Below are 12,644 nucleotides of genomic sequence, written 5' to 3'. Positions count from 1 at the left end.
TATTCTCAGATTATTAAATACCTAATTGAACACCATTGAAATGAATCAGATTCCATTTCAGTCGTATGTAAGCTCAATGTAACGTTCCTCTAGAGAGAAATAAAGTAAGAATAACTGTCGAATGAACAAACTGGGACATGTTGCTTTAGGGAGTTGAACTTCCATTAGGCAAATACTAAATCTAGTTCAGTTGTACAATATTTGGTAATTAACTACAATGACCATAATCCATTGCATAATGGGACACCGTACACCACCCCCATCTGTCTCGGCCCCGAGGTTTTACACTGCTATATTATGATGCCGGGGGAAAAGGGAGTAGGGAGTCAAACTGTCCTTGTGTCCTGTTCCGTTTTAACTTAGGAGGACATGAACCCTTGGACCACCTCAGGACTACCATGCCCGAATGACTCATAGCTGTCCCTGTCCAAAATCTTTCCAGTTGTGTTACAGATCAAGTAGCTTTCCGGCAGCCACTCAACTGACCCCCTGATTGACCCTGTCCTTGTCCATCTGGTCTTGCATCTGACTTGGACTAGGTTTTATAAACTCTGGACACAACCCACAAGCATTTATTAATTATTACAATTTGTACTCTTGTTCAAAATGTTCACCCAGCACAGCCAGAAGAGGACTGGCCACACCTCAGAGCCTGGTTCCCCTCAATGTTTCATCCAATGTTCTGACCCTATTATTGAGTTTTTCCTGGCCACTGTGTATCAATGCTGTTGTTGCTTGATCTTTGGGGTTTTAGGCTGGGTGTTTGGAAAAACACTGTGACAACTGCTGATGTACAAAGGGCATTTGACTGATTGACTAATGAGAGAGCAAGACAAAAGGTAGCTCAACAACACAGATGATAGCACTACTAACATGAAGAGTTCAAATATAGATTAAAGAATGTTTTCACTAATTGCATTTGGACAGTTTTATCAGGACCAAGATGGCAAATAAGTTTATTCTATTGATTTGTGCCTTGCTTCTTGCAAAAACACAGTAAAAGTGCATATATTTCCATGAAGAAAAAGGAAATAATCCTTCAGAAAAAGTTCTTTAGTAGTTATTTCTACTGGTATGTGTTAACATTGTTTGTTGGCACAATACAAATGGAATACATTTTCTGTTTACCAGTGAGATCTGTTGTAACTACTCATGAGTGCATTACTGGTACCAAGCAAACAAAATGTACATTAGCACATTTTAATGTATCCATTTACAGGCACTACAACACATATTTAGAATTTTTAAGATTTCATACTGTCCATTCCCATTTCTACATTCTCTGGAATTGCTGCTAGTCTCTATTGTTGGAATTGCTGCTAGTCTCAATATAATTAAGAGATTTAAAATATATATATATTTTAAATCTCTTAATTATTTCTAAACGCCTACTGCGTAGATGATGCATGCCATGTCACAAGAATTTAATTGTTCAGAATGACGCTATGTTATTCAGTGCATTTTATAAATAAAATACTTTGAAAAACCAAGCCAGGCACAGAACACTACATGGGCATGATCAACACTGGTGTTTCAAAAATGAATTTTTCACATGATTATAGTGAAATGCCCCTTTAAAATAAAAGGCTTGTAAACACTCTTAGGGAAAGTCCCATTTCCATTGAGAACAGTTGCAAAATATAACCCAAACTGTGTCAAAGTCATGGGTGTTTACTCAACCACAACTGGAGTAGAATGATTGGTTCTAAAGTCCACATTTCCTGGGCAGTTTCAAAATATGAGGTAGAGACAGCCTATCTGGGGAGGGATGGTCAGCCACATCATTTCCTATTGAGCATGTGTCGAGGACTATGGGGAGACTACGATCAGAGTCTTTTCCCTGGCAGGCACTGGCTTAGCTTGCCAAAAAAAAAAAAAAATGTCCACAAGTTTCTGGGTAATGTAGGCAAAGGCAACCAGTGTGACAAAGTTCTAGTTAGCAAAAACTAAGCAATGAAACACAGTAAAAATTTTTTTTAAAGAGGATTGGCAATACTGTGTGCTTCTTCTTTAGCTGCAGATACATTATAATAAGACCGGATTCAAGTATTCAAATCTATTGTCTAACAACCATGCCCTCTATGGAATGCTGAAGCAGAGGAGTTCTAGACAAAGTCATGTAATGTTTAACTGTATTAATACATTGTAAAAGGAGAATACAGTGAATGGGTTGCTACATGTACATCTTTCTTTGCAATGACTGCAGAAATAAGCTAGATTAGTCAGTGGCTAAAAGACCACAGCAGGTAAATAATGAAGAAACTGATATTAAGGCTGGGCGGCACTAGGGGTTGTAATTTTCTCTTTAGTCATATCTTAAACCACTAATGTAGTCAATGACCCACTTCCTTCCTCAACCCGTTATACATCGACTTTTAATTGAAATGCAAGTCATTGTAAAAAGGAAAGCATGAAGCTGGCATGTGACCACCAAGAACATAGACTTGTGAATTCACCTTCCTATAACTCTTATGGCAGTATTATTAAAACTCATTACCATACCACCATTCTGTCATTAAAAAAAATAAAAACACAATTGCACCAGAGTAAAACTTGTTAACCACCTATAGTCATATGAAACAGTACACCCTGTGGAACATTGTCCTTTTTTCACATATTTGGATATATCAATATTGATATTTAATATGCACTTCGACACGGAGTTAACAATAACCTAATTTAACAAATGACAAAGATTCTACTTTGCAATCACTAATCCATAAGTACCCCCATAGCAGTGTAAGCAGGTGTTGCGCCCTTTGGCTGAAATAACAATGAAGCCACTTCTTGTAACTATCAGACTCCTACACTGACAGCGAAGAATTGTTGCCGTCTACTTCACACCGTCCCGTGGCAGTTCAATAGGATTGAGATCCAGACTTTGACCATTCTGTAACCCAAATTTGAGCAATTCTGTTGTAGCTTTGCTTGTGTTTTTTGGATCATTGTCTGGTTACAAGCGCCATGATCAGTTCAGCTTCAGCTTTTTGACAGATGGCCTCATTCTCCTCAAGAATTCTCTCTCCGAATATGGAATTCATTGTTGACTCAATGATGGCAAGTTGGCCAGGCCCCGAGGCAGCCCCAAACCATAATGCCAGCACCTCCATGCTTTACAGTAAGTATGAGGTTCTTCTGTTCAAAGGCAGAATTGGAGAATAGTTAAGAGGACAATTCCTTTGGAGGATCCAGTAAATGTACAGACAAAGGATGTTTCATGGTACTAAACGTATTATCCCTAAAAGGGGCCGAAGCTAAGGTAGAAACCTTTGGTGGAAACAGACATGTAGGGGTGACCAGTCCTCTATTGGCAATGCCTGGTGAACCTTTTAAGAGTACTAATTGTAGTAAATAAATGCATGTGGCCAGTGTCCAGAGTCCATAAAACATAATAATAAAAGAAAATCACCCTACCCTTTGCAGAAGTATTGTTTGACCAAAACAAAAGTTCCAAAATATGGGGTCATTGACTTGGCAGCTCCAGACTGAACAGAATTGAATATGAGCTGGTGTTTTCCATAATTACCAGGAGTAGCAGGCCAAATAAAGGGTTCCTTTCATATATTTATTTTTGCCACAATGACTTTTCTTCCAAAATATGTATTTGAAATAGGGATTTTATTAAAACAAAAATAGCCCAAATTATCTTAAAAACCAGACTAATTGACTAACCAATTAGGTGTTAAAATGAGATTAAGTCTAAAAACGCAAATGTATGCAAGGCCTATAGACCATGACATATTTATAGCAAGTTTTTTTTATTATTAGTATAATTTTTCAGATACACTGTTTCGTACTTTAACATTGTTGTTACAAGATCGTATTGAAAGTGAAGGTCTGAAACTATTTGCTGTGATTTCAGCCTTTACATAAACAACAGCACAAACAACAAACATTTTAAATAACAAAAGGGGAAATGTCTGTTGAAGAAGAGTGGAAGTGTATTTGTCTGGCCCCACAAAGTCTCTAACACACCCTTCGTGATGCAAATCAGGGGTTCTGCATAACATTTGCTTCTGATCTGGAACATTGAGTGTGGGCCATCAGCCCAACCCGGGGTCGAAATTAGGTATGACACTTGGTCCCTTAAAATGTCAACATAAAAATTCTGAAGACTATTTTGCTATCTTATGTGCATTTTTTCCACCTTTTAATGTTATGAAATCTTGTTTGGAATTTGCACAGTAACTTAAGATTGCCTACTCCTGAAAATAATTTCAAACCCTACTGATGGGTTACATATGAAAAGTTTTGCAAGCAAGCGGCTGAAAACAAGTCACATTTTTCTGTCCAGTATTCCTTAATCCTACAATATATGACAAAGGAAGTCAAGCCATTAAATGTAACCTAATGCTAACACATGATATTGGGAGTAGCCACTTTGTTCACAATAATGAAATCTAGGAAAAACCTATAAAATGTATTATGCTGTCTTGAGTTGATTATGAAGGAAATAAGAATGTATTTGAAAAACTATGTTGGAATGCCCCAAGATCTATTAACATAACTAATGACAATTCAAATGATATGATAACATGCCAATACCCCCAATGTTTCACATTCATCATGTTAATTGGTCAGGCAAGTCATTTTTGTTTCGTTTGGCTCAGCTAGTTCTCAGAAAGAAAAACATTAGGTATTCATATTATTTCTTAATACTAGCATGAGCTAAAATAATAGCATGTACTTGGCCTGGCTAAGTTTAGATGGGCTGTACTTGGCTTGACTGGGCTGAGCTGGTCTTTTTGACTGTACACCATGATACAAAATACTGTTTTAATAACAAATTAATTACTGTTAAAACATTCAGCTGTATTACATTAATTCAATGTTCATGACGATATCAGAATCAGTGTTAACTAAAGTAATTTCTCTACAATTCCTCATTAGCTATGTTAGCAAATAACATTGGCAAAATTACACTTCTAAACATAACATTGGGTATCTAGTAAATGCAACGTTTAATAGAGGATCAGCTAATTCTGTACTTTAAGCAATGATAGAGAGATTAACATAAGCATTTATTTAGTTACAGGATTTTCATTCATTTACTGTAGTCGATTTCAGTCTGAAAGCTGTCAAGTTAACAGTGTATGTGCAGTTTGCCGCCTTCAGCGCTGTGCAGGCGAGCAGCACGACAACCACGTGTGATGCTGAACAGTAACTGCTGTCCGACGGACTGACATATCAAGGCTACCCCAACCGCAGACTCAAGCCAGCTAATGAATAAATTATTGCTGCAAATTAGTGTCCTTGATCAATAACTTTCAATCATTATTGATGATTTTAATGAGCGTTAAAAAAAATTGGGGGACCCCCCCCCCCAACTAAAAAAATATATATATTATGGGGTGTCCCTATAGACTTCTGGAGGGTCTCGGACCTCCAGCCCCACTCATTTCCAACCCTGAGCCGCACTCTCCTCAGCTCACCTGGAGAGGTGTGAAATGGAGTGTAACTAAATGCATGACATTCATCTGTAGTGTTTAAAGGGCTGAATAGTCTGATATGCTTTATTGTTCTGTATGGGTTACGGATCAAACTACAAGAAAATTGTTGCATGTCTCACAACAACTGGCAGCAACGCCCCATCCATTCGATCATTTTGCATTGATTAAGTGGGACAGTTCCTGTCCTTTGTGTTCATTGTGTTTGCCAGGGTAAAGTAATGCTAATGACTATTTGGGGGAGCGTTTTAGATCTGACTAAAGAGTTCTTTGAACTTGTCATCATTAAAGAGACCTCCCAACATGTTGTGTTGTAGCTCACTATCTTGTTCTTGTTAAAGAGACCTCCTGACATGTCTTGTACCCTACCATTTACCCAAAGACTTGTAACTATGTCCTGTGTTGTAACTGTATTACGGGACTGGAATAAATTGTATTACTGCAATATAGATTGCATTACTCGTTCACCTTCATACTTGAGTTGGTTGGGCTACTGTTAATTACACACACCTAAGTGACCAGACTTGGTATCCCTGAGTGCTGGATTTCAAAGCAGTCTGGGTAGGCCCAGGAACACATGCCACTAACTTGTCATCACCGAGTCCTGGGTTTCGAAGGTTTCTGTGTAGACCCAGGATCACACGCCATTTTACTGCACGGTTTGTGTTAAACGACCTACATCTTATGGGCGTTTATGATAACTGATATAAGCACTCACATATGTAAGTCCAGTGACCAGACATGTCATCCCTGAGTTCAGGGTCTCTGACCAGTCTGGGTGGACCCAGGAACACATGCCATTTTAATGTTTGGCTTATGACAAAAGGAGTAGCTAATGTTTACTAAGGACTTCCTACATATTATGGCCATTTACGATAACATAAACAATATGTAGTCAGAATTGATATTTACCACTAAACTTATTTTCCTAGAGGTAACCTTCTAAGAGAAAACCAACCATTTCCTCTCACTCCTTTCTACAGGTGTGTAAACAGCTTTGATATCCATTTGTATGTTGGTTATTTATGCAAAATTTGGATTGTTTGAGTCTCGGTTGACCATGATGTATTTATTTTGGTTGGAGACAGTCCTATCTTTCACTAATGTTTGAATAATTAATCAACAGTTAATCACCAAAACTACCTTCCAGTATGCAAATTAGGGTACTAAATAAACGGCCCATTGTCCAATATGATTGGGCAGATGACATTGTGTCACAGGTGTGGCAATCACTTTGGGCATGGACTTCATATCCAAGGAAAATACAAACAAGATTTGTCCAAAACATATTCAGATGTGATACCATGGATATTGTGATTGGCTAAGGGATGTAAAGAATAGAGCTTTTCCCTGGCATATCTTGCAGTGTCAAGCATGTGTTATCAATAGATCTATACAAGATGCATTTTAGTCATAGCTGCTGGGGAGAAAAAAGCTTTGGGAAAACACAAGGCACTATAATGTAAGTTGCTCACCTGCCACACACCCACAATGGCATTGGCTATAAGAATGAGTAAGATAACAAAAGGCTCCACAAAGGCTGTAATTGTTTCCTCTCCATCCTCGAACAAGGCCAAAACCTAAAAGGTAAACAAGACAAAGGTTATTGATAATTGACACATCACATAGTGACATTGACACACAGTCCTTTCCACAGGGATCTTTCATTTCAAACTTAAAACTGCCACCTGTGTTATGTTAAAAAGCTGAGGGATGGGTTTGGAGAAATGCAAGTCAATTCATAGAGCTAAAGCTTGACCATCCAAGGTAAAACATGTTTAGTTAAAACTGTATTGAGGCTATTCAGTGCATATTGTTTATGCAAACTAATGTAAAACCAGATATATTTTGGGTTGTTGAACTAAGCTCATGAGAAATATATAGGTTATATTCATCAATAATCAACTGGAGTCTATATTATTGATGTTTAAACTAAGGATCCCATCTTGATGTAATCATATTCATGTTAACAATTCTCAGTTTCCAAAATGTTTCAACCATTTCCTTTATCCCCCATGTGCTCTTTGTAACATGAATTTAACAGACCACTATGACCGATAAGTGCTCTTTTTAAATAAAATTTAGCAGAAGCATAAATATTTCATTAATATAAAATAACCTCCTCTGGCCCTTGATATATTCTGTCTAATTATGTTGGCCTTAGGAAACAAACGACAAGACATTGGTTGATTTGAGAGTCTGGAGCTGACTCGTCCCAGACCAACACTCATGGGTGCAATCAGATCAACGCTGTGATAATGTAGGCTAAACATTCCGTCCCTAGTGAAAGGTGGAAATCGAATACAACCTCACAGGGAGAAAATATTTTTTTAAAGAATGGAGAAAGAAAAAAGTGATTGCACTGTGCTCCTTGATGGCTAATCAAATATTTTAGTGGAATGCCGTATATTGCAATTTCTTGGCTCGTTATACAATCCTGGCATTTTCACACACACGACAGGGTCTAGAGTTCATAGAGATCGGTGCAATAAACAAAACAATCACTGTGCCGCAGTTCCGAGGGCAAAGATACTCTGTTAATGAGAAGTCGTGCCCAGACTCACTCAAGTTCGCAGAAAGACAGCTAACACTAAAATAACCCCTCTTTGTAACAATGGCAGGCAGAAAATGCATCTCTGAATGCACAATGCATTGAACCTTGGCTGGGCTATAGCAGCAGGAGACCACACTGGGTTCCAATCCGGTCAGCTAAAAGCAGGAATATGAATCTACAGCGGGCAAATGATCACCAGAACTGGATGACTGATGACTGCCTGGTCTGATCAATCTCAACTGAGACACGCAGATGGTAGATCCTCCTTCGTGTCCACAGTGCAGTGTAACGCTCTTTCCTTGGTATACATTAAGTCCCTTAACACCATTTGAGCATCATTTGCCATCGTAATGCAAGTATACCTAGGCATTGTTGCTGACCATGCGCATCTCTTTATAGCCACAGTGTAACCGTTTATATATCTACAAAGCGCACAAGCTCCCAAAGCTGAGATTTCTATTAGAGGTTCCATTTCAATTAGACGTTCAAAAACTTGAGGAATGCAAACAACCAATGAAAACCCTGAGGAGTGATTACCCTGCAAGAGCACAAGACGGCTCCAATGTCTTGTTAGACACATGGTGATAGAAACCCAATTCAAGCACCTGCTGTTGTCACCATTCCGAAGATAGCTGCCCTTCTCAACGGTTTTGACGCCTGATCTGTGAGTGTAACCTCGACCGAGGCCTATAAACAAGACTATTGCACTTGCTGTTCACACCTCATGCAACTACGCCGAACAATCTTTCCCTTTCCATTCCAGACAACCTATTCCAGCTGATGAGTGCTCATCAATCACAAAGGAATTCCCACCCGGTCAACCCCCTTCCAAAACCTATACGGTGGCAGAGAAAGGGCAGGCAGGGAGAGTTCAACCAGCATCAAAAACAATCCTGGCTTCTCCATACTGTGCTTCTCAGCAACACTGGCACCCTAAAATTGGTAGACTATTTGTAAAATGTGCTGAAATGGTTAATTCAATAAGGATGAAAATACCCTCAAATTCAACTCAACAGTCTGCAGTTTTACCCCATGGTCAATCTTTCCTGGTCCAAATACTCACTGTATATGCATTTGGTTTCTAAATAGTCTACCACAAGCATGTGCAAACGTACTTTGTGGTTTGAAGCTTGAGTGACTCCAAGATAAGCATAAACAAATGGCCAGAGTGACAAAAATATATTAGCCTAGTGTAAAATGTTGCCTCTTGATAACTAGGGCTATTTCAAGAAGCAGCATTTCCAAAGGTGGTAAGTGTCCTTAAATCCATCACAAAATCTAAGTGTCCAGGTGATATACTTACAAAAGATATGCAAGCTGCCAGCAGTAGAATTCGTACAAGTAAATCTTCAAACTGTTCAACAACGAGCTCCCATAGAGACTTCCCTGTGGAATGAAAAAAGGTGTAAACATTCCATGTAATTAATAAAAAAATATATCATTTAGGCTGCACTTACACTCCCCAATCCTTGTACCGTTTTTCACTCATTTTGACTATTTGGGTCTAGTTTCCTAAAAGCCTGTAAAAACCCTTAAAAGTTTTAATCTCAGTAACGTTTCCCAAAGCTATTGTCACATAAGTTCAACATTTTTGTCTCTCTGACAGCTGTAAACTTCAGAACAAATTGACAACTTTAGTTGCAATTACTAAACACAAATCTAGGATAATAAAACTGAAATAAAAACTGAGATAAAAAAATAAAGACTACATTTAGTTTGCCAATACGCTATATGTTCAGTCTCTCAATTAATTGAATGACGTATAAGTGAAAAATTATGCTAATCCATTTTATTGTGGGATGAGCAAAGTATAATAAGTTGTCTTAATAGAAAGACAGAAATAGGTTTCATTTTTTACAACAAAATATTTAATAGCTAGGGTGGTATTACCTTCTTCAGCAGGTAACTCTGGAGATCGGCCAATCCAAAGAAAGAGAGAACAGGGAAATTCGATTAGTAACTTTGACATTCATAATATGACTTTAGAATTTGATGTCTGCCCCCTGCCCCAAACCCCCCCCCCCCCCCCCCCCCCCCCCCGTGACACCCTTTTTTGCACTTCTGGATAGATGCTAACTGCATTCCGTTGTACTGTACCTTTTAAATTACAATAAAGTTGAATCTAATCAATTCAGCTCTCAGTCTTTATATACATTCGTACAAGCCAATACTCCAGGTTGTCATTTGTATCCAATTTCATGACAATTTTTGAACAGTCTGCTAAGTATGAAAAGTAAACTGACATATTGAAGATGAGAATTTTTTACCTACTGATAATATGAACATTTTGATGAAGGATCTGAGATCACATAAAAAGTAAGATGGCCATGTATTCTTATATTTCCCACCCGGCACAGCTAGAAAAAGCCAGAGTATAGCTTTAGCACCTCTATAGTTTTCCAAGTCACTCTGCATCTGCATTGTTAACCTAGGGATTTTAGGCTGGGTATCTATATAATAACATTTTGATCACTGCTGATGTAATACATACTTTATAAAATGTTAAAACAGTGGCTATACCTAACAACTAGAATAATTGAATGTTTTAGTGAAATTAAGTAGCGACTATGTGCTAGTGAAAAAAGTAGATAGCAACTTAAATACGTAGCATCACATAAACCTTTATAAGTTTCTACTGAAAGTCACTAACGGTAATAAGTAGTGTCAGGATAAATGTCGTCATAGTCGGTACTGACCAATCCACGTCTGAGATCACGGTGTTGACTTACTAATACTCTACGAATGTCGTTTTCGGGAACTTTTTGAAGCAATGTTTTAAAAGAATTGAGGTCACTTTGAATCTTGTCGGATATATATTATATTGTGTCAAATTGAGTTACATCATGTCGTAAGCTTAAATACGAAATCAACCCAATAGGGCTAATAACACCCCAAAAATCATAAATACTACAGACTGCAGGAACCACTAAAACCGTCTGGAGTAATTTGGGTTTCAGTTCACCTATTCATAGTTAGCCTGCTAGCATCGTAAGCTAGCACGGGCCTGTGTGGCAGGGCGCAATTATCTTGTCCCAAATGTCATAGGACCTCCAACATTACATCTATCACATCACACGTCAGTAGTTTTGCCGTTATGCCTAGTTTAAAAACATCTAAAGTTACTAACGGTGTAACTAAGTGACACTTCCTAGTTAGGCAGCTTTACTAAAAAGAGACCCACGAGGTTGTATACGATGACGTGAGCCAATTAAATCTGTACTGTACGAACAAGCCGGTGTTGGTGCCGACTGCAGACATTACATCCTGACATGAATCTACCTGAAACTAGACATAAACGGCCGCATGTTCACTCGTGGTTGAAATAAAGCTAGTTAAGTAACTACATGAATAACCGTAGTAAAAGCTTAGACATTCACGTACCGTTCGAGCCCCATTTTTCCTTCTGACGTTTCACCTGGTCCAAACCAAGTCCCGTGCTTTCGTTGACGGAGAAATGGCTGTAGACTTCTTCAACACTCTTTGTGTGAGCGTTATCCATGGTGGACTGTCGTCTCCTTAATATTAGCAGTTGTACTTAGTTTACTCAGTTGCCTCAGTCTCTTTAAAAGTAAAACCTTTCAGAAGAAAAAGCTTGCCAACTGTGACATTGACATGTACAATTAGATGAGCCAGATGATGCGAATAAGAAATTATCCGTAAATTTGTAACGTTACTGCGATGACTCAACGAAATAGCTAATTGGAACCAAAATTACGCTCCCATTCGATGAATTACTTTTTCTTTGGGTGTCCTCTAATCCGCCAAAAAATAGTGCAGCAATCGCCACTGCTGACTGCCCAATCCTTGCACTGCCCTCGGCTTGCGTTGGTCTACCGGCACAGCTCTCAGCTTCAGTGGTAACCCACTATGGTGCTAATCTGTTTTATTGAAAAATGCCTCAACACTGCCCCTTTCTTGCATGTTCCGCATGTGGACTACTCTCATTGGACAGGAGTCCGGAAATGTTTTCTCAAAAGGACTAAAGTCAAAAGGACAAAAATACATATACCAATAGTTTGATTACTTTGCAGCCAGCTAACAATAGGTTACTCTGACGCTATAGTAAATTGATCATTGCTGCAGTAAATTCGATTGATGCATTTCCCCTTCCCCGGATCAGTAGATTTAGCCTTAGCTCAAGGTCCTCAAAATCTGGCTCCGATGCTACTAGTTCTAGGCCAACTACCGTCTTTCATTCCTGTGCATCGTTAGTTACCTAATTCAAATAAAACATATAAAGGTACTCCTGGTAGCAGTTAGCTGAAGCATAGGGCTGTAACAAAAGCCAGACCCCTCTAGTCCCAGAATAACTTAAATCAGTAGTTTCACAACACCCTAGATTTGGCACATGGGTTTAAGTTCACTCAAATTGCAAAATATTTGTTCTACAATATCTTAAACTATGATGGTACATGGAGTTTTATCTTCTACACTTCACTTTGCATACAAAGTCACAGCAAGTATTTACATACATTAGTATGACCAACAACAATGTGTGTGGGCCCCAGACAACAGCATTCTCTAATTTGCATGCACTTATCTAGAATTAGAAGTCAGAACACCCTGTTCGAGTCCGTACACACCCGCCTGAGCTGAGGCATGAGCATGATAAGTGACAAGTCCCCTTATTCACATCAGCATTG

General features: G+C 38.6%; 1 protein-coding gene across 2 annotated transcripts in view; it reads right to left on the bottom strand.

The window, feature by feature from the left end:
• Window positions 1–11,870, bottom strand: part of atp2a2a (ATPase sarcoplasmic/endoplasmic reticulum Ca2+ transporting 2a) — a 30,438-nt gene extending 18,568 nt beyond the window's left edge. Inside the window, exons 1-4 of one of the 2 annotated variants that reach the window (XM_010876271.4) lie at window positions 11,383–11,870; window positions 9,892–9,909; window positions 9,305–9,387; window positions 6,923–7,027 (exon numbers count right to left, since the gene is read on the bottom strand). In XM_010876271.4, coding sequence (XP_010874573.2) covers window positions 6,923–7,027; window positions 9,305–9,387; window positions 9,892–9,909; window positions 11,383–11,500 — 324 coding nt within the window. In that variant the 5' untranslated portion in view covers window positions 11,501–11,870. The remainder of the gene's footprint in view (window positions 1–6,922; window positions 7,028–9,304; window positions 9,388–9,891; window positions 9,910–11,382) is intronic. The other variant, XM_010876272.4, reaches the window with a different exon arrangement.
• Window positions 11,871–12,644: the final 774 nt, after the last annotated feature.

Source organism: Esox lucius, chromosome 13 (genome assembly GCF_011004845.1).
Source record: "Esox lucius isolate fEsoLuc1 chromosome 13, fEsoLuc1.pri, whole genome shotgun sequence".
Taxonomy (NCBI): domain Eukaryota; kingdom Metazoa; phylum Chordata; class Actinopteri; order Esociformes; family Esocidae; genus Esox; species Esox lucius.
Note: the sequence above shows the minus strand (reverse complement) of the source record. Positions and strands in the feature narration are given on the sequence as shown.